At 38.3% G+C, this 21,790-nt stretch overlaps 1 protein-coding gene across 24 annotated transcripts in view; it reads left to right on the plus strand.

The window, feature by feature from the left end:
- LOC137101345 (ryanodine receptor 3-like) overlaps positions 1-3,005 on the plus strand; it is a 91,305-nt gene extending 88,300 nt beyond the window's left edge. For all 24 annotated transcript variants that reach the window (XM_067479649.1, XM_067479656.1, XM_067479650.1 and 21 more), the window contains 2 exons: positions 554-605; positions 1,349-3,005. In XM_067479649.1, the coding sequence (XP_067335750.1) occupies positions 554-605; positions 1,349-1,444 (148 nt within the window). In that variant the 3' untranslated portion in view covers positions 1,445-3,005. The remainder of the gene's footprint in view (positions 1-553; positions 606-1,348) is intronic.
- The last annotated feature ends 18,785 nt before the right edge of the window (positions 3,006-21,790 follow it).

The following is a 21,790-nucleotide window of genomic DNA, read 5'->3' on the forward strand; positions in this document are numbered from 1 at the left end:
GTGATCCAGAACACTAAATACATTCAGGTAGTCCGTCTGTGTTCCACCGCACTCTCTGCTTATCACTATTTTTCTTAATGCTCATGACAATAGAAAGTTCCATTCCATTTGCACTCAAAATAAGTTGGCCGGAGGACATGAACACGACCTCATTATGCCGCTTCATTACTATTTAATGCCATGAACTTTATTGGGAAATAGGTTTACGATAGTGTGCTCTCATACAGTATTCATCAGAATTTGGTTTGATGCCCACAGTGGCCTGTTGCCATTTATGCTTGATTTGGGACAAACAGGTGATTCATTAAAGGAAAATGGGATGATGTTACTTTGTTTAGACACTAGAATCCTAAATCATGAAGTCTCATAGTATAACAGAATGTGATATTTCCTGTGAATCTAGTGTTGTAGAATTCAAATGTGCCTTAGTAAAATTGTGATATGCCCCCATCTCTATTTTATGTTTTAACTGTAATAAGATGTTTATGTAGGAGAAAGTTTTTGGTGTGACATTTTTTGAATTGTCTGATTGGTGTGATTTTTTATTTTTTAGGTTTTTCCTGATGTACCTTATCAACAAGGATGAGACAGAGCATACTGGTCAGGTACAGTATGCTCAGTGTGACAATAGCAACGTTTCTCAGTGAAACCCCCAGTTAATCAAAAACAACTAAACACAGTTTATCTTTTCACTGTTGGAAATACATTAGTGGTGTGTTTATCTAAATCACTATTTCTGACAAATATTGGGTTTGAATTTAAATTGCTGTTATTTTCTGTTCATGTCTTTGGTCTGCATGTTAGCTTACATTTATTAGGATATATTTAGGCAGTTGAATTAATTTCAAATGCATTTGTGGAAACATGTGCAGACATGTTTTATAGTTATTGATGAGAACTTGATAGCTTTTATTAAAATAATGATACACTGCTGGTAAGTCATTGTACTGCAGGCCTAAATTCTGAAGTGTAAATAGAGAGATTCTGACAACTCTATACACAAGCTGTCTACCATTTATAGTCAATATTAGCTAAGCTTCTTTTTAGCTTCCCAACAAATTGATGTGCAATAGCAGCTGCCAACTTATTGATCTTATATGAGGAGCAAAAAGTCTTTTTCTTCCTGCACATTAAAAATGATTCATAGTAGGATTTTTTTTTCTTCCACCAAACTGTTATTGTGTGAAAAACTGTTATAATGTGTTTAAAATTGTAACTGTTCTAATTTCAATAATCAGTTTTTATATAAAATTTTCAACCCTTATTTCTACATGTTTGTAAGCAGGATTTTATAGGTTGATTTACTTCTTTGATTAACACTCTGATGTCTCTGTGTGCATGCGTTCAGGAGTCATATGTGTGGAAGATGTACCAGGAGCGATGCTGGGACTTTTTCCCTGCTGGAGATTGTTTCCGCAAGCAGAATGAAGATCAGCTTGGCTAGAGGGGATGCATTTTCTTTAACTGTACCTCTACCCATTGTAAGTGGGCTGCTGGGAAATGTAGTCCTCAGCACAGCTGCTCAACTACAGCACCACATACTTGTCGGACCATTGCTTCAGACTGACCCGAGGAGAGACAAGCAAAACTATTTTTAATCCAAGAAAAAGAAGAAAAGAAAAAGGAAACATCTCACACGTGGGTCGTATGGTCACCACTGGCACAGAGCCAGTCTAGGAGGAAAGGACCTGTAACTTGCCCAGACATTTTGTTTATCATTTAGTTTTGGGACTTGTTATTGACAGCGTGTTGCCTTTTACTCTACATAACCCTAAAAACATTGCACAATTGTCTTTTTGTCTTTTTGAGAAACAGTGGGTTGTGTGGGGTAATAGCACAAATCGTCAGTCATATTATGCACAAGAACCCGATTTCAATATTTTGAGAAATCTCCCAAAAAATCTCCCAAAAGAGATATGTGCAAAATGTGATATAGAGTTTTTTCAGATGTTTTAACCTGGCATATTGAGATGATAATTAGGATGACGTGGCAAAAAGTTTATTATGTAGGATAAAAAATGACTTCACTTTTTTTTCAAGAAGTGCCTTACAGTACTGTATCTACATTACAATGAAGCTATGCAAACCTTTTGTTTTTCTTTATTGTTAGTAAGTACAGTAATTATCCTGGAGCAGTAACAAGTAACGTTCCAGAAATATAGTTTGTGGGCTGAGAGTTTAATTTGAACATTGAAGAACAGCATTGATTGGATTTATTTTTAGCTGAATGCAGCATAACTGCAAAACTCATGGTAAATAGTGTGTTACTGACCAAACACAATTTACTGAACACCTTCAAACAAGAACAAAAATTAAATTGCTATTGTATGGCCATTTGTAGGTAGTAGCTTTGCTGATCTGTGCATTTATTTTGATGGAAAAAATAAAGAAATCAATGCAAGAAATGTCATTATTTATGCTGTTCTTTGGAGTCTGTAAATAACTGATGGCTGTACACATTCTACATATGCTGAACAGGTTGACTTGCTCCTCAACCTGTTCACTTACTTACATAGAGTACTGGAACATGACACAAGAGGTTACTCCAAGTCTAAAAGGTGATGGTGGGTGATTTTTAGTCTCTAAATCTGCAAGATGCAGCATCTGTCTGTGAATATTTGAAATAGCCATTTAAAATAAAATGTGTGTGCAAATAGCCATTGACATTAGTTCTAAATGAATTTCCCTCAGCCACAATCTCAAAGTTGTACCATAATTGTGACATCTAAGTTTTAAATACAGGTTAGTACGGTGAGTGGCTCAGTAGATTTGGACCTAGGGTTGATCAGACAGGAAGGACCAGGCCTCAGCAGGCTGCATGATGGGAGTTTTAGCCCTCTTGCCCATGATGGCACCTGTCAGCTTATATCATGTCACCACACCTCAGGCAGCACACAGTGCTGCAGCCTGCTGCTGGGAGCAGCTCTGCCTCTTCAAATGCTCTGGTATGTCCCAGCACATCATGAGTGAGTTATATTTTGTTAAATTAGAAAGTGACTTATTTCCATTATACTTCCACACCATAACCACAAAATAAAGTTCCATTTATCAATTTAATTGTTTTTAAAAGCTGTGACTATCATACTTTATTAAATGCGAAGTTAATATTGTTTTAAGTGCACTGTAAAAAAGCAAAGCCAGTATGAAAGGAAACTCACTAAAGTTTCCGGGATTATATTCTATCTCCTAACAAGCAACAGGGCCATTTAGGATAATAGGTGGCCATTATAGCAACGGGAAAAAACAGTGTGTAAAATCACTGATATGATCATTCTCACTAATTTGACATAATGAAAGCTGTGGGAAGCCATTCTCAACATGAAAAAGCAACAATTAGTCCATCAAATAACTGGAGACAGATTATAGCTATTACGGGTAAATTCTATTTCACATTGTTAGGTTTAATGGCAGCATAATGATGTTGGTTGTTGGGGGAACTTAGGCACATCCATAGTCATGTTCATCAAATAAAAATACATAAAGTATTACTGTATCACTACATTGTGTTTCCAGCAAACCTGAAACAGGAGCTTAGACATAATGTGGTTATGTGTAATATAATGAGCACGCACAATTAACAGAGCTTGCTGAAGCGACCTGATGGCCAAATGGTTTAGCCAAGGACCTTTGCTGCATGTCATAACCCCCCCCCCCTCTCTCTCTCTCTCTCTGAATCAACAACCAATCGATAAATTATAAAAAATTTGTTTAGAGGTGTTGATACTGGAAGAAAATATTTTAAAAACTTCAGGCAGAGCCAGGTTATATGTAGCGGTTTGTCTATGTTGGTCAGCAGGAGAGCAAATAAATGTAATTTAAAATGGTTCAAAGGCAACAAGCTCCACAGGGAGGAGCTGCCCTGTGTTGAAATACTTTTACACAGTTACTCTTTTCTCCTATTAGGTTACCTGTTTGTCAGGGGAAAAAAACATGAACAAGAAAAGGTCATTCGGTGAGCAGCTTAATGGTTCACACACAGCCTCCAGGGGCCTGATCTTCATCACAGAGTTTGAATGTGGAATGACACAGTCATGAGGAAAATTCACGCTTTTAAACACCAGACAGCTTTTCATTATTCGTATGACTACATAAAACTACGGAATTATAATTGTAATGTTGTTTTGGTACATTTTTGGTTTTAAATGACTGTTGAACTTGGAATCTGTTGTGCATTTACTTTATTTAGGATTTTTTTTCGCTCTAGCAACTTAACGCTGTTCTTTTTGTATAAATTCAGCAAATAACTCAGATAGCTCAGATCTCTATCTGGCCTGTCATCTCAGGTCCTGCATGGTGATTTGCACCATAGAACAACAGATAACTTGGGAGAAAAAAGAGAACACAGCTTGAGTCACAATTCACGCTGTCACCAGCAGCTGACCACCTGAGAAAACTGGTGACAGCACACTGCATGTGGTCTCTGCGTCCTGTCTGGCTTTGGGCTTTTTAGACAACATCCTACAACAGAAAAACTTCATAAATAAAGCAGGCATGTCGAGAGAAGCAGAAGAGGGATCATTCAGGTCAATTCTGTCTTTATTAAACACAGTTAATCCTCTTTAACAACCCTTTGATGCTGTTAATTCCCACTTTGTGTTATTTGTAGAACAGCTTGTTCATCTAACTAGTTTCTTGTTACCTTGAAAATTGTAATTTAACGCAACAGTGCGTCACTTGAGGTCCACATACTTGCTTTTTCCTGTACTTGTAGGAACTTTACATGCTACCATACATATTAATTCAATGAAAGCATCATTAGGTGCAATGCTGAAATGCAAATATCCTTTTCCTAATCTTAATATGAGGTCAGTTTGTTATTTTACAATTGTGGAAAACCCAAAACAATAGTTTGAAAGTGTGGCATTACAGTATGTGTGTCTTTGCATATGTGAAGAGAGTAAGCAGCCCGTATTTATAATACAAAATTCTCTGCCCTCAGTTCACACACTGTAGGCTAGTAGTGATGTGCAGAAAGATGTGATAAATGCACATGCTCCTCCCTGATGCATACTCTGCAATAATATAATTTATATGCAATTGTAAGTGTGTGTGTCTCTGACAAAGAGAGTGAGCAAGATGGATGGAGACTGAGAACAAAGGAGAAAAGGGAGCTATTGATAAATGAACTTACAAGGTTGGCAGCAGGTGTAAAAACAAAGAGTTGAAGAATTAAACCATCTGAAGTCTAAATATTGTGATCGTGTTTTGTGACTATAATGAGCTCGTGAAGCCTGAATCTACTGCACTGCAGCCTCACAGGAGTGAGGCTGAGTGATAACGATTGATGGGGGTAAATCATTTTCCAGTGTGTTTTGGGGAGCTTGAGCCCAGGTATGATGTGACCTGACTTAAATAAGGATGAAGTTCCTTTAACAGCCCATTTGAAGGATAAACCCAGCTCTTCATACAGTATGTTCAACATCTAAAGTTTTGCTGTGAAATGATTGATATATCTGGGTTGTTTAAACTAACAATGTCTGAGGGCCCAAAAAACAGTTTGTGAAGTTTCTTTTGTTGTTTTTCTAGGCCATGCATTGGTTAAGAAAGGATGGGTGGCAAAGTCTTTATTCACTGTGAATAGAGTTTCTTATGTTAACTCCGATATAATCCATCTCACTACGACACATTCAGACAAACAGGCTACAAGGAGTAGCCGTGTTCTACATGAAAATGAAACCACAACCCTTTTTGTTGTACTAAAGTCCTGATAGATTCAACAATCCACTAATATTTCCAGCAGCTCACAAGTATGGGAACACCGTCTCCAGTTTAATGAGCTGTCTGTTCATCTGTTTCTGCAGAGAACCATGTCAGAGGTTCTTGTCCGGAGGGTCTTGTTACATTTCCAAGGTCAGACAGAGGCACTTCAGCTTGTGGCTATTGAGTAACTGAATGCTGCGGGGCCAGCACTGCGGGCGAACGGCGAGGTGAACGCAGTGCTGAGCAAAGGTTGAAGTGAGCTGAACAGGCTGCTTCATACTCTGCGGGTTTTCTATTGCGCTGATGTGGCAGGGCGACAAGTCAAGAACAGATCCAGGTCTGAAACCAGGCCAAACGTACCTGGAGAGTGTGACTTTTCAGACTAGTACAGTACATATAGCACATACAGTACATACAGTACTGTACAGTTACTGTACATCTATGCATAAATATTTGATTCCATTTTTGAATAAACCAGAATACCTGCATTGAAATGGAGGAAACCATCCCAGCACCAGTTGCAGAACATCAGGTTGTAAGGGAAATTATTGCAATTGTAATGTATTGTTTGTCTACGCCTCCTAAATTAATTGGAGTTGTGCTGCATGTAAGATTTTCATGTCTCAATTTTCCGCAGCCCCACAAATCCTCACATTGAACTCAAATACAGCAAATACCGGCGGGCTTAAACCTGAGTGTAGCACAGAGGAAGATGAGAGCATCACACAGAGGATCAGACAGAATATGACAACAAAAGTGAGTGAGGGAGGACAAGTATTGAGCCTTAAGCATGTCTAGAATATCACCAACTTACCATTCATCTCATCATATACTAACTCTCACTGAATACAATAGATTGAAAATAATTGCTTTTGTTGCATTTAGTACTGTGAGCCAAAAGACAAGCTAAGAAAACTTCTGCTTTGTTCAGGCTAACTGTTGTCTCTAATCAAGGTAATCATGCATAAGGTTGTCATCAGTGAGTATAGACCTCATTAGCAATTAGTTTACAGTCCCCAGGTTGTCATTTGAAGTGCCAGAAAAGACTACTTGCATGAAAGCTACATGCAACTTTTGGGAATCAGGGAATATATCCACACAGGAATTCAAATTCTCATTCTGTGTCAAAGCCTATGGTGTTTCACAGACACATGGTATCTGTTGTATCTGCTTGTGACGCACCGGGCCCGGCCTTGTCTCATTTGCTAGAAGGGTGAGTCTCGCTCAAAAGCCTTCAGAAGGGATTATCTCTGCACTGCTGTCAGGCTGTTCTGGGAGTCTGTGTCATGGTACGCATCAACAGTCCCTCTCTACATTAAGATACACTATAGAGAAAAACATGCACATTGTTACTTTGAGCAAAAACACATGACTATGAAGGCTGTGATTATAATTTAATTTTATATTTCTCCTCCTCTCTATGAAAAATACATGTTATCATCAACGCAGAAAATGAATTGGGTTGACACTAATGCTGACCAATGTGAATCAGGCAAGGGCAGAGAGGAAAGACTCTCAAAAGCTCTCCAAGATCCCCCTCCATTGTTCAGAGCAGTTTTAGATTTCCACTTCATGGCCTATTTACTCAACCTTGGATGTTCGCCAGAATCAGCTTGTGTCATTTGAAGTATCAGAGCTGGGGGTCCTGAAAAAAGGAAATGGGAGTCCCAGTGGACTTTCTGTCAAAGTCAAGTGTAGGGCAGTGGATCAAAAGTATTTGCCTTTTGAATGCTTGCACTTATAATGACTGTACAGGTCACAGAGAGCACAGAACGTTGTCGATTAATCAAAAGATCAACCCACACGCAATGACCATTGTGCCGTGACGAAAATCTGGGTCATTCAGGTATTATTTAGCATTTCAGCTAACTGAGTGGAAGCGGGATTCAGACTACCTTTACATCAATCCAGGTAAATTCTAAAACACCAAAACTGGTCGTTTTCATCCTACCTATAGATGACCTGCAGATGTAGATGACAGACAAAAAGGTCATTTTGATTGATTTGTCTAAATGAACAATAGATCTAGGAGTGTTGATGAAGCATTTCTGATGAGAGGTGAAATGTTTTCTAGGACTACAAACAAATGCAGTTGTCATCAAACAGCACTATATATATACGTATATATATATGTGTATGTATGTATGTGTATGTGTGTGTGTGTGTGTGTATGTATGTATATATATATATATATATATATATATATATATATATATATATATATATATATATATATGTAGATCTAGGAGTGTCACTGCCATAATCTTCATAATAGTCCGTATAATAATAACATAATAATAACTTTAATTTCATGCCCACACTACTACACTAAGGCCTAAAGTGTATCGTCTCACATCGTGTCGTATCGTACTGTAAGCCAGCGTTAGTCACTTCACAGGTCATTTTTGGAAAAGCTATGATTTAGGGGAAGGAAATGGCTTTTACTCTGGATAGAGAAGACAAAAAGGAGAGAGAAGGAACATCCACATTAGAAAGACAAAGACAACAAATTAAACAACATTGTTATTTCATTTGTTGCTGGAATACTTTTGATACTCAGGAGAATCTTTAATAAACACCACATCCCTGTACATTTCAACACACGGAGGCAGAAACTAGTCCAGCCCACTGACAAAACATCGAAACATAATCAAAGCAATGTGGTATATGCACTTCAGTAAAGATGTGTACAATGAGGAACTAAACCCTTTCACAAACATGTGGCAAAGCAGCTCCAACTCCTTAGGACAAGACTCAGCAGTCCATCTGCACCCAAAAGATGAGTCTGCTTTGTATTGAATATTGCTGTCCTCTGCTTTGAGGACAGCAATATTCACATTCTGGACTGGAAAACCATTACTTTGAATGAAGTGTCAAAGGAAGCAATTTATGCAAGACTGCGTCTCCAAAGAAATACACATGACAGTGGGGCTGGACAACGACCTCCAGGAGCCCATAAAAGACAACGACTCAATGACTCCACAGAGTTTGTAGGTCTGCCTCTTTAGCCAGTTGGTTAGAACTGATGAAGCCTTTCTGATGAGAGGTGAAATGTTTTCTACAGATTACAGATTTCCCTAATGTTGTAATTTCATTCATTGCCCCACCTGCACTTTCTGTGTGTTTTTAGAGTCAATTGTGGAATTAATGACCTTTACTACACAAAGATTAAATGCCTCACCCTCTTTGCCAGTCAGTTAGAAATAAGTAGGGCTTTTAGAATAGAGGTAAAACACTTTAGAATCCTCAGGCAAGCCCGCAACTAAGTGATGTTTGAGGAGGGGCTAAAGCAGGCAATATGTACATGGAGTGGAGCCGCCCGAGCACATATGGAGGCAGCTTTCTATATATTTTTTGCCCTGAATTTAATGAAGAGGCATGCGATTATGTCATTTTGCTCTAGCCAGTGCTGAAAAGGGAAAGCAAATACACTGATGTCATTTGATCCTGTGTGGATGCCTCAAGTATGTTCTGCAGCAAATTCCTATGTGACAAACTTGTAAAGGCAATTTACTGTTGTTTTTCACTCAGCTTTATTAAATTTTGTGCCCCAGGACTTGACTTGGCTCAGACGGCTTTAGGTTATTGTGCACATAAAAACAATGCAAGCAGTTGTCACCAGAATCTAAAGGCAGTATTAAAGTTTGTTGTTATCTGAAATGGGTTTAATGTTTGCAACAGTAATCTTGCTCTGAGATAAACGGAACAATACGTTATTGATTAAAGATACAATCACTGCTGCATTATCTGTCGTGTGAATCTTTTAATCATGTTATTTGCGACTGCAGATGAAACATTAGGATTGTACACAACAGCAAGTACGAGGCAGCTATCAGTGTTTGAGATGAGACTCATGAGTTGGCAAATGACCAGCCGTGATTTACCTTGTAATTATGGTTATTGTCCCTTTTCAACCCGTACATGCTGGCTGGCATGGAGACAAGGGAAGTAATGAGAGTCCATTCATTCACATTTCTCAGTTTCTGACCACAGTCACTAATATATGTTTATGTAACATCTAACAGCTCACAAGCAAGGATGAAGCCTGTGTGTGTGAGTCCAAAGCTGCAGCCTTTGCCTTAATCTCTTTACCTCTGGAGCTTATAGTGCAACTTCAACCAATTAGCACACAGCACCACAGGAAAGTGAATCTCATCAATAATCCATGGGACATTATTTAGAATAGAAATGAAAGATTCATGCTTGCCACTCCTAAAGTATGATACGTCAAAGCATCAAAATGCACTTTATGAATTGTTTTTGGTTTATCCTCAAACTGTGGAAGAGATGTCACTTTTAATATTGGCCAAAATTATCCAAGGGGACCATACTTCTGACAGCCATAAATCAGGAGTTCTCAGCTGCTGGGGAGGCCATCTGTGTTTATTTTCCATTAAGGGCAGCCCTCTCATCCTTCCTCTCTCATCTCTTTTTTCATCAAGGATACAAGGAGATGAGACAAAGATATATATATATCCTGATAGAGAGGAAGGATATATATACATACATTTAACTTTGTATTGAATACTGCATACAATTACCGAAGTGTACAAAAAATAGCAATGATCCATTTCACACAAAACGCTTTCCCCTCACTGACCCAACGAATGACCAATATCCCTTTTTGGCTTAACTGGTCCCAACATAATCTCCCGCAGTCCCCTATACAGAGACTATCGTCCACACATTAGGTTACTTTCATTTGGGAGAGAAAACTGTGAAAAAGATTGAAACTGTGCACAGTTCACATGTTTATTAGCTTCTGTTTAAACTTGGAAACTTCTCCCGTAACTCAGGACCACCAACTTTGCTGCACAGTCAATACAGTCCTGGAAGAGAGTGTCCCCATCTTCAAGTTTGCCCAAGAGAATACAAGCCACCCCTTTAGCTTTTGGAAACAGACAGCATTACGTCATACTAAGGCCAGAGGTGCTTCAACCTTTTGCTTTTGGTCAGTGAAAATATTTGAGATGATTTCCAATCTTTTATATTAGGAACATTTCCTACTTTCATGTTCTGGTAAGAAGTCTGTGACCCTTCAAGAAAAAATGATTTGTGGTACAAACAGTTCAAAATAGTATTTTTCTAACACTGACCCCCTTTCCCACTGGACCTGTGTTGTTTGGGAAACCAAACTTTTTACAGACACTACCTTTTTGAGCCAAAAGCTTGTCAAGAGCCATTCTATTTGGCTCAATTGGTCACCTATTCCCTTTGTTGCATATCTCGTATAGTTCACAATGCGTTGTTTATTGTAAAACAAATCATTTATCCAGTCTATATTTTTATTTATTGTTGACCACCAGAATAGGAAATATTCTACCCCTGCGGCTGTTTGGTGCTTTGTACCCATCAGTTACCCCTCTGTATACCCCAATAGCATCAATGTATAACTTACTGTCAAAGGTTCCACCGGGTTGGATTCCACGCCTCATGCGGGGGTATTTTTGTTTTGACTGGTGATGGTGGAGCATTCCTGAGAGATTCTTAAGGTATCATACCGGGAAGAGATGAAATGGCTTTAGTAGCTGCATCATCGTACAACTGCCATGCCACTTCGGTGGTAGTTTGGGTCTCCACACATCCACCAAAGGTCCGCCCTATTAACAGAATGATCAACAAACCATGAGGCAGAATAGTTTCCATTATTATGGGTGACCTCAACAGTTTCAGTACACCATTGTAGCACTCCTACATTTTTTCCTTGTCCTGTTAGTGTGAAACAAGAATAATTTCCTGGTAATGCCACTGTCATTGGGGTAAGGTGTTTCTTTCACTGGTGGGAACAATAAATTCCATGTTTTACATTGTTTAGTTTTAGGTTGAGTACTTTTGTTGTACAGAGGTTGAGGTTAGTGTAAATGGTGCCATACCTAATAAAAGTCGACCAGAGGACAAGGCCCCATCAGTTGTGCTTGGTACAAGTCTACTTCCTCACAGGAGGAAACTTATCTTGCTGTGCTCACGCAGGATAAAACAACAGCATAAATGAATTTTTGCACACACAAGTTGAGTTTGAATTTTATACAAACAATACAACAATTAATACTATTGATTACGCAGATAATATAACAAGTTAATGCAGCAAAAGATGCTGCTATTAAAACTTATAAGACTGTCAAAATCCGAAATGGTAGTGCATCAAAAGCTGCCTTAAGGTGTCGCGAGTGATAAACTCCCAGATGAATATGTCCAAACTGACTAGTTCCACAAAACTGAATGAAGCTTTGGATAATTCATGTCTTTGTTTTGGTTGTAGTGCTGGCAACTTTAATGTGCACTCCCTCAACTCTCATCAGCATTGTTTCCAGATACAGGCAGCTGTGTTCTGTGGAAAAACTGATAAACAGACGCGTGATAACTGCTCATACATCAAACAGTCAAACAGTAAGCAAAATTAAGTGAACACAGTGACGCATAAAGCTGCTGAAAGCCACATTTCCTTTAAAAGTTGGTGAAAGCTAAAGCAAAGCTAAAAGAAGAATGGAGTCAGCTGGTAGAAAATACTGTACAAATGTATTTATAGGAATTTAGCAGGTTCTAATATTAAACCTATGCTGTTCTGTAAATACTGTGTGTAGAAATGCATTACTACCAAATTATGTCTGTGATTAATTATCTTCTTAAATGTTTTACCGTAAGTCTCGTGTTATTTGAACATACTGCAAACAAGCAAAACCACTGGTATGGTGTGAATGACAACATCCAAAATTACTGAAAACCACTGATAGATTCTAGATTGTAGATACATTCTAGATTTGCCTTTGAAATTCTAAAAACAATAGAGAGGTGAAATTAAGAGTGGGCCGCAGTCTTGACTGGGGAAAGTTTTACCTCCAGCTAACTGCTGGCAAACTGCTGACAAACAAAATGAAGAAGAAATCACAGCAGAGGCTGTGTGAAATTGGAAACCATTGCCTTTTGGTCACAACTTAGTGAATATTTCCAGTCAATCGATAGGGACAGCATCCTAAATTACGCCTCACATCTAATGTCCTATTAAATTAGTTTTGGCCAAATATATGTGTATGTACAATTCAGTGTCCCTTGGGTGCCATTAGAAAGAGTGACTATGTTGGTCTCTGTTCACAGTGAGGGGCTAAGCTGCTGTAATTTGTGGCTTCAGAACAGTCAGTAGTAAAGTCCCACCATGTGGCTTTGTCAGGGCCTCACAGAACACCGATAATGAGGCAGGTTGCCTCATTAAAAGCCATGAGGCTTGCGCACAAAAGAATCTGACATCAAAAGCTTCCACGCTGACTTAAGTATGCTTCTCCACACATGCTTTTGACCACAGGAGAAAGGCCACAATTTTAAAGTCACACAAAATACAAAATACTTCACTGAAAGGCAACCATGCCTTTTTCTTCTGAAAATAAATACTCATTCCTCCAGATTTATCAAAGTTCCTGGAGGGGAATTCAGGGATAGGTCATGTATGTACCGGGTAAAACATTCATGCTTTCTTAATATATTTTGTTAACACAGTGTGTGGACTGCACCGAATATATAAACCTTTACTCCTTTACTTTTATTTATTTACTTCCAGTTAGTGCAACATTTTGGACCAAACTGGCTGTCATCCATGAGGGATGGATAACTTGAACAATAACTTTGGTGATATTTAATAACTTTCTCTTGCTATTGTTTTATGGCCTGCAAAATAAGATCAGGATTAATGAATGATAGAATGCTAACCAGCAAAACCAACACACTGAATGTGGTAAATGAAAAAAAAGGTTAAGTGTGGCTGAAAATAGTGGAGTTGGGGAAGTGGTGCTGTCCTTTTTTAGTCATATCAAATTAATTATACACTAACATTCCACACTGGTCATTTATAACTTGAAGTAAAAAGTTTCACTGTCCCTGATTGAGCCATTAGTGAATCACTCCTCTTGTCCTTTCTCCACCGGCCTTTTGCCAGTAAGCTGTATTGACTGTACCCTGACAGCTCTGATGTTCTACTGCTGGTCAAAAAATGTCAGGAGCAACAGAGCATATGTACTGGCAGGAGTGGGAGACAGGAGTCAGGACTGTGTTTTATTGGATTTGTCTCTGTGTATGTCACATGTCTGTGATTTTTAGGTGACAGACCTGTATGTGTTCAACAGGATGAATAGTATGTTGGGATTTGTAAAAGAATGTGTAATGTTAGGCCACATAAATAGGTAAAACCTGAAAATCCAGCTGGGTGTTTGTAGCTTCAGGACTGTAGGCATTAAACAATTTCCAAGGAATGTGACCAGAGACGGGGAGAGAGGGAGAAAGACTGAGAATGAAAGTGACAGAGAGAAGCAGAAGATTCAGAAAAAGTAAATGAGTCATGCGAAGCGCAGAACATATTCTTTTGTTCTTGAAGAGATGAGTCACAGTGTGTTAGTGCACAAAGCTGTTGTGGAGGTTTGCTATTTTATTTGTCATTTTGTTGTATAAAATATGTTATTTGCCATGTAAAGGGTCAAACATTGTCCTGCAAAAACACTTTTGGAGAAGCGTTGCTTCATTTTCCAGTTGACTCTACTTCTTTGTAAAATGTCTATCATTTTGGTGAGAGCAAGACACGACAGGCAGCATAACTTCAGCATAACTGCTCCACTGACTGCTGCAGAGCGTAGCATCCAACTTATTGACAGGTTTTGGCATCACAGTGCTCTCAGGCCAATTCTGGATACGAACAATGCGCCACCGGCTCAGACTAGTAAGTAAAGACATTTGGAGTATACTAGGTGTACTACATTTCCAACCAGTCAGTTTTTTTAAATGTAGCATTTATCTGTAGATCAAATACACTCGCGCTTCAGTTTCTACAGTTTTTAAAAAAGAAGACAATAAGAAAAAATCTTAAAAATGTTAATACATAATTCAGTTATCCATACATTTTTAATTTGTACTTTGCTCCATTTCCCTGCCCCCTTACTGTTGTTGTCTCCATGGGCTTCTTGAGCAATAATGGTGTTTAGCTGTGGGAGAAAAGACATTTCTTTGAATGTTGATATAAGTCTTTAATGGAGGCGGTCACAGTTGTCCAAACCTTGTCACTTTCTCCATTTGCCCCATGCTGAGTAGAGTGGCTGAGTAGTCTTCAGTGTTCTTCCTTTTTACTAAGTAATTTGACATGTAATTAAGTAAATAACCATTGTTGCATCTTAGTTTAGCCACAAACAAGGTGTCTGAAATGTGTGGCACATCTTGTGAATGTGTTTTAAAAAAGGAAAAAATTAATAAATGAAAGATTGAAGGTGTCATGGCAAAATTTGACAATTACTGCTAACAGACACCTCGAGTGTAATCAATAGAGAAACCTCCACATCCAGGATGTCTTTAAACGGTTTATTTTTTTGCAAGAAAGAAGTGCAGCAACAGAGTTCTAAGATCTTAACGTGTCAAACATGAATTTATAACCTTCTGTTGCTGGGCAGAATACTCTTTCCGTGTTGGCAGTCTAAATAGTTGACTGCACACAGGGAGTCATCTCCAAATTACATTTAGTTGACCTTGTGCACATCTACCAGCACTCCTCCAACAAAAAGATATATATCAAACCAAGTGTCACAACATCCCCATTAAAAATCCTGCAGAAGCCCAATTAACACATTCCATTAATACAAGTAAACTAAACAAAAGCAATAAAAGTATTCATACTTGATTTTCCATCACAGAAGGAGAGAAAAATCACGTTCACTTAGCATCACAGGCAGTAGCTTACATTTGACATGCTGATATAGGCAACTTGACATATAGAATTACATCCATCTTGATGACAGAAAGGTTTGTCTGACTACATCAAATATAATAATATATTTTATATATATAATTATATAAAATATAAATTATGTACAAACTGTGATTAAAGGAAGTCGAGAGGAAGGCATTTTATAGCAACAACACAGCAAATGGACCGGGATCAATATGCACATTTGCTGAGACTGTAAAACATTCTGTAAAACCTCTGATTAATATCAAATGTGTAAAGCAAAAAGAAGAAACTTTCACAGAGATGCATTTCCTTAGACTTTTCTTTTCAACTGTTTCACACATTCTGACCCTCTGGAATTTCTTGCTAATGAATGGGCTATGAATGCACCAGTAAGAAACAAATTCTGAAGCACTTTCAAAGAGTCTATGTCAGCGTTATGACCATTTCTTCATATAGACACATTTCATCATCACGGACTGAAAATGATAATTGATGAACGAAGAATCACATCAACTCTTGCAGTGCAGTTCAGTATCATTTGACTTCTTGATTGCTAATCAGATTAAACAGTTCCCAATCACATTAGATGAAGATAATGCGATAGTTCTTCTACTTCTGCAATCTCAAAAGCTCTGACGATGTGGTTTTCATCAAAGGCGGGTGTAGAAATTTTTTACAGGGACGGTCAGACTGGGGCACAACCTTAAAAATGTGGCATATTTGGAAAATAATTCATAAGGTTTTAAACTCAAATGTAAAACTATACAAATAATGGCAAATGGTATGTTTATACTGTATGGTGTTTCTTCAGGGCCAGAAATGTTCCAAAGGAAAATGTTTTCAACTCCCAACAGTCATAAACAAATTATACAAAAACAGCCTTGGAAAGAAGTAAAAGTCCATTGCAGAGATTATTTGCCTCGTTGCAACTTCTAAAAAATTCTATTATTACAAAATATATGAAACCAATTTAATTGTACATAATAACAAAAATCTATATATTTACAATGAGAGCTTAAAATTTGGTCAGTTCTCCTCATGGTACCTTCTCCCTGCTGCACTAAAGACATCACACTTATGTAAAGTACTTAACATAAGTTAATAGTTTAACAGATCTACACAAAAAACTAAAAATGAACAAAAATATTTATAAAAAGAAAAACTACTCCAGGCCTCCTGTGGAATGATTCTGCTAAACTATACCAATCTTTGGAAGCCAAGAATGGCCATTGATGCTATTGTCTTCTGTAGATCACATCTTATTCTTCGAAGCTTGTGTTATAGATTTTAATCTTGCTATGATTCATATTGGCTGTTTGACATTTCACATGTTTTAGAAAATGTTTTGCTATACTGGTTAAATTGTTAGCCTACCCAGATAACCAGCGCTTCCCTGAGATGGACTGGTGACGTGTCCTGGGTGGACCCCTGCCTTTTGCCCTATGACATCTGGGATAAGGTCCAGCTGAGAATTGTGAAAAAGAACAACTTTCATTCAGCTAATAGAATAGTGAAGAACATGTTGGTGCATTCTCTGACAACGACCTTTTTAAATAAAAAGATATAAATGTGGCAAGGCAGCAGCTACATGCATATTTGCCCATTGCATTGGCGAATATGGCATTTCATTACTCCTTCTGAATTTAAAATTCATTAATAACTCTTTATGGATTTATGATGCATCCTGCCCAAGTTATCTTGTGACTTTTAAATGTACTTGCAGATTTGAGGGTCTGAAGTGTCAGTGAGACATCTGTTTGTCATGTACTTCCTTCCTGCCCTTTATCTGACTCATCATTACAAATGCAGCTGGCAGAGCCGTGCGTCAGCGCTGGTGAACAGGTGAGAGATGGCCGACAGAGGGTTGCTCAGTCAGAGCTGTGTTGAAACAAGAGTAATTACAAATTAATGCAGAAACGCAGCTCGTCTGTGAAGGCAGATCGTCTCCCTTTCTCTGTTTCTTCCACAAACCATTACAGGCATCCCTCAGTGCTCATGTATCATGTATCTTGTGAATGTTAGCAATTTTATGTCTCCTCATAGTGAAGTAGGACTGCAGGTCAGCAGGCATTTTCATTGCTGGAGGCAGAAGACTTTGTGTCAAACCCACAAACCAAACTGGGCCATGCTGTTTTTAGCAGCAGGATCTAATTGTGTCTTTTGGGCCACATACAGTACATAGATTTTGTGGGTGAATGTTCAAATTAAAAAGTTTTATCAATGAGAAGGCAGACTGTCTGTTCAATATGAATTGAGCAGAAGTATTTTAACAACAAGTAGCGAATGTGGAAATGCTTTGATGTGTTGTGTGTCCTCAGAGCTAGAATGTGTTCCACCTTTGAAGCAGTAATTTAAATAATTTGAACCAAAGACATTGGTGAACCATGTTAGTTTTGAGTGCTTCTAAGTAAAGATGCAAGGCTTTGATTGGATTGTAGTGAAGTATAAATTCAGGGTGATAAAATAGACTTAAATAAGCATATAACTCCAAAACAGGGGCAAGAAGTTATGTTTTCAACTGGGTTGGTAAATATGCTGTGGATGTGTATTAACAGTGAGGAAAAACGGACGTTTGGTCAGCAGTTTATTTTAATGCTGTTTTCTCTCAGACGGAAAAAAAGCTTATTTCTAAAAAAGTCAGACAAATTTTTTACTAGAGAGAGAACGATGTAGATATACTGTAGACACACTGAGATGTTATATAAAAGAGCAATAGCTGTGTTATTCACATGCATCACCGATCAAACCGTTCAAATACAAGAAATACGAATGAAATAGCAATACCAGAAACAATTACACAAACAATAATACTATAATTATGATAATTAACTAAAGGGCCAAGAACCACACTCTGACTTTAAAGGTACACACTCATTGGTTGTGTATGTTTAGCATGTCAGGTATTGGACATTGCTGAACACTGCTGAATTGTGTCTTATTTTTGTATGACAATCGGCTTCATTGAAATAACTTCATTGAGCAACTCTTTATTTATCATACACTTCATATTTAAAGTTGTCTACAGGTTTGTAACAGTATATTTGTGTACTTACAGTATGAGATGTGTGTGGATGAGACATCCATCTGTCCATAATCTGTGACAGCTTATCCTGTTCAGGGTAACAGGGGGGTGGAACTTATACCAGCTGTCATAGGGTGAGAGGCAGGGTTTTACAAATGACGACCATTATAGTAAATGGTGTATGTAAAGTCTGATAGACATGATAGATTTATTTGGTCTATAATGCAGCATGTCTTGTCGCAGCTTTTCATCACTCATGTCAGAGAAAGGCAGATGGAAGCATTCAGTGGGTGGTCCTGAATCACAATAATTAAACAGACACAGCAAAGCCATCCCAACTCAAGAGCAGGAAAATTCCCCGACAGACAGGCAAAGTCAGGGCAACGCAGATTATTTTCAGTTTCTCTTTTCTCGCCTACGTTTTCTCTCTGGGGTCGGGTGGGGGCTAGCCGTTTTTTTTCCTCTTTCCATTGTGGAAATTGGGCTGCTGCTGATAAGTGACATTAACCAAGCTCATTTGAAGCCTCGAAGCCTTTTTTGAGTGAGCAATAATCCAAACGGTGACTGAAGGCTGACACCTCGTCCAAAAAATCTTCAGCATCAGTATGTGCATGAACGGAAACATGTCACACACCTCCATCCAAGGACTAGGAGAAAAGGTTATTAGAAGGGTTTTTATTTAGTTTTTTATTTAGCAAATATGTCACCACCAATGTTTTTGCAGCCTGTAATTATAGAAGAATTATTGGGAACAGTCAATAATTCTGTCAATTGTTATTATGTTCTCCATCCCAGACATCTTCTCCTTTTATGGAAACTTTTTCCCCTTTAAGAACTTTGACGAACACATGTGAGCATGGAGAGATTCTGGGTCACCACAGCGTGGGATAGTCTGCTGTTAGATATTAACTGACCTTGAAGCAGTTCTGGTAACACTTCAAGAAATATTTATATAAGAGAAAGTCTGACCATCCTTTAAAAATACACTGAGTACAAGTTGTAACTAGGTGAAATGTTAAGATTAAAATCTTATCATTTAACCATCTCAATAACAAGACACACAACAGAAGTCATCAGATGTACAAAGTCATGGAGATTTAATATACATCCTCGTAATGTTGTATTGGAAATTCAGGCACTGTTTTTGTGTGACATAGACATCATTGAGGTAAAGAGCTAAGCATAGATTAGGAAGTATCATATAGCATATTTAAACATGTTTAGTGATCTTCATTACTAGGATCTGTGTACAGGTCATCATCAGGTCGTAAAAAAGGTTTTTGCATAATTAGAACTTACACATGAGATAAGACAACATTCTACAACATCAGAGGTGTGGTGAATTGCTGCTGGTTCATCGAATCAAATTATTATTAATGGCACAAAGAAGACTCAAATCCTGCGGCTAGGAACCCCCATCTCATCTATGTAAATTTTCCATCAAATGGTCCTTTAGAGGCACCGCGCTTCCCTTGAGTGTGGGAAGATGTCATGTCCGACTGGCTCCCCCCTAAAATAGACATCCTTCAGTTGGAATAGAAAGGAGTTTTGCTGAAGCTATTCCCAAATTTGGAAATCTCTCAAACAACTTTTTTTTTTCTTATTGTCATGTTCATTAAAACTACTGGAGAACCTCAATCGAAGGAGACCTTATTCTTCACACCAATTTCGTTTTAAATACGTGTCAGTCAAACAACACAATATCTCTTCTCTCAATTGGGTATCAACTCAATGAAATCAATCACCACATGGTCAAATGATTTATCAGATGGAGGATGTGCTCCCTGTGGTATTAATAATTTCACACAATTAAGCAAGATTGACAATATTTCTGTGCATATGATGCACACTCTTTGGTAAACCATTGTTGAGTACGAACATTCCCCCCTTTGGACATATGGTGTCAACTTTATCAGTGTTTAGGAAAACTTTTAGAACTTTTGAAATTTGAAACCCCGTTTTTTTCCCCCATTTCTTTCTCAGAGATACAAAATTGCACAACAGTGTGCCATCAGAAAACATATGTGTCTGCTCAACGTGTGTGTGTGTGTGTGTGTGTTTGAGTTACTTCCTGTTGGGCAGCTTCCTTAGCTACAGCATCCACTTAAGAGTTTAGTTGCTGACTTAACCACTCAAGGTTAAGTTTAGACCCCCTAAGACTGAAATGGCATTTGGGGGATGCAAACTTTTGCACCCAACTTTTTTTTGATTCTTTAATTATGATTATGTGGTGATATAACAGGACATGTACTGCAGTATGTACTGACAAATTACACTGCATATTTTAACCTGTTCTCTTTATGCACAAGGTCACTGTTTCTGAGGCAGGGGTGTTTGAAGTGCCGGTGTTGGATGTCCTTAAAGGAGTGCAAATCCCAGGTCCACAATAACAGCTCAATAAGAGCTGCCAACCACCTAATCCTTTGTCTCAAGGCAACATTAAAGTTGCATTGTAGAGCGGGAGAGCTCATGTGGCACCCAGCCCAGCTGATTGGTAAACAGAGGAGGTGTGGTTGGCTCAATTACTGTTGGTCAGTGACATGGATACTTCTTCCAGACTCTAATTTCAGAAAGCACCTGTGTATTACTGAATATAAACACTGCTTTTATAGTAGCAGCAGAAACTTTCTTATAAAGAAAAAAAAAGGTATTTGTGCAGCGAATTGCCTGAAGTGAAGAAATGCTCTGTATCTTATCATGTAAGAGTTCCAAACAAACCAGGCTTTTCTACTCCAGGATAAAACCATTCTCCACAGCAGGGGGACTGTAAATCCACTGAAACGGTGCATGGTACTGGCAAATCATTATATCAAAAAAGGAGTTGTTGCTTGGGTCCAGAGGGAGACAGAAAAATAGTAATAGCCAGGGACAGAAGCAGATAAACATTTTTTACACATGAAAGCCTTTATGATAGAAAGACAGTGGAGGCGAATTGGTCAGCCACAGTGGACAGACATTTGCCAGGGATCAACTAGATTAAAGGGACATTCAAGTGAGTCAGTGATCGTGTCTGCAGGGTTATTCTGGTTAATCTTTATGGTGATGGGGGCTAATAGGGCACTTTTTTACTAAATACATCTCATTTTTCTCTAAGTCTTTATCTCCACTACATTTGGAGACTGAGCATGGAAACCAAATGAGATGAAAAGATTTTAGAATTGTACCAAGTAGAAGCTGATCTTTTTTGCCAGCTTATGGATGCACAATTGGGTCATAAGATAAGCAAGCCCCTCTGGACTGTAAAGAGATGCAGTCCATCTCTGTCTGTGCCAATGTCCTCCCCCATCTTGTCTCTCTCACAGGCATGCACCGATCAGACAGTGACCTGTGGAAATCAGCCCCATGTTTAGGATGCAGATGAGTGCAGGATG

Source organism: Channa argus, chromosome 16, assembly GCF_033026475.1.
Source record: "Channa argus isolate prfri chromosome 16, Channa argus male v1.0, whole genome shotgun sequence".
Taxonomy (NCBI): Eukaryota; Metazoa; Chordata; class Actinopteri; order Anabantiformes; family Channidae; genus Channa; species Channa argus.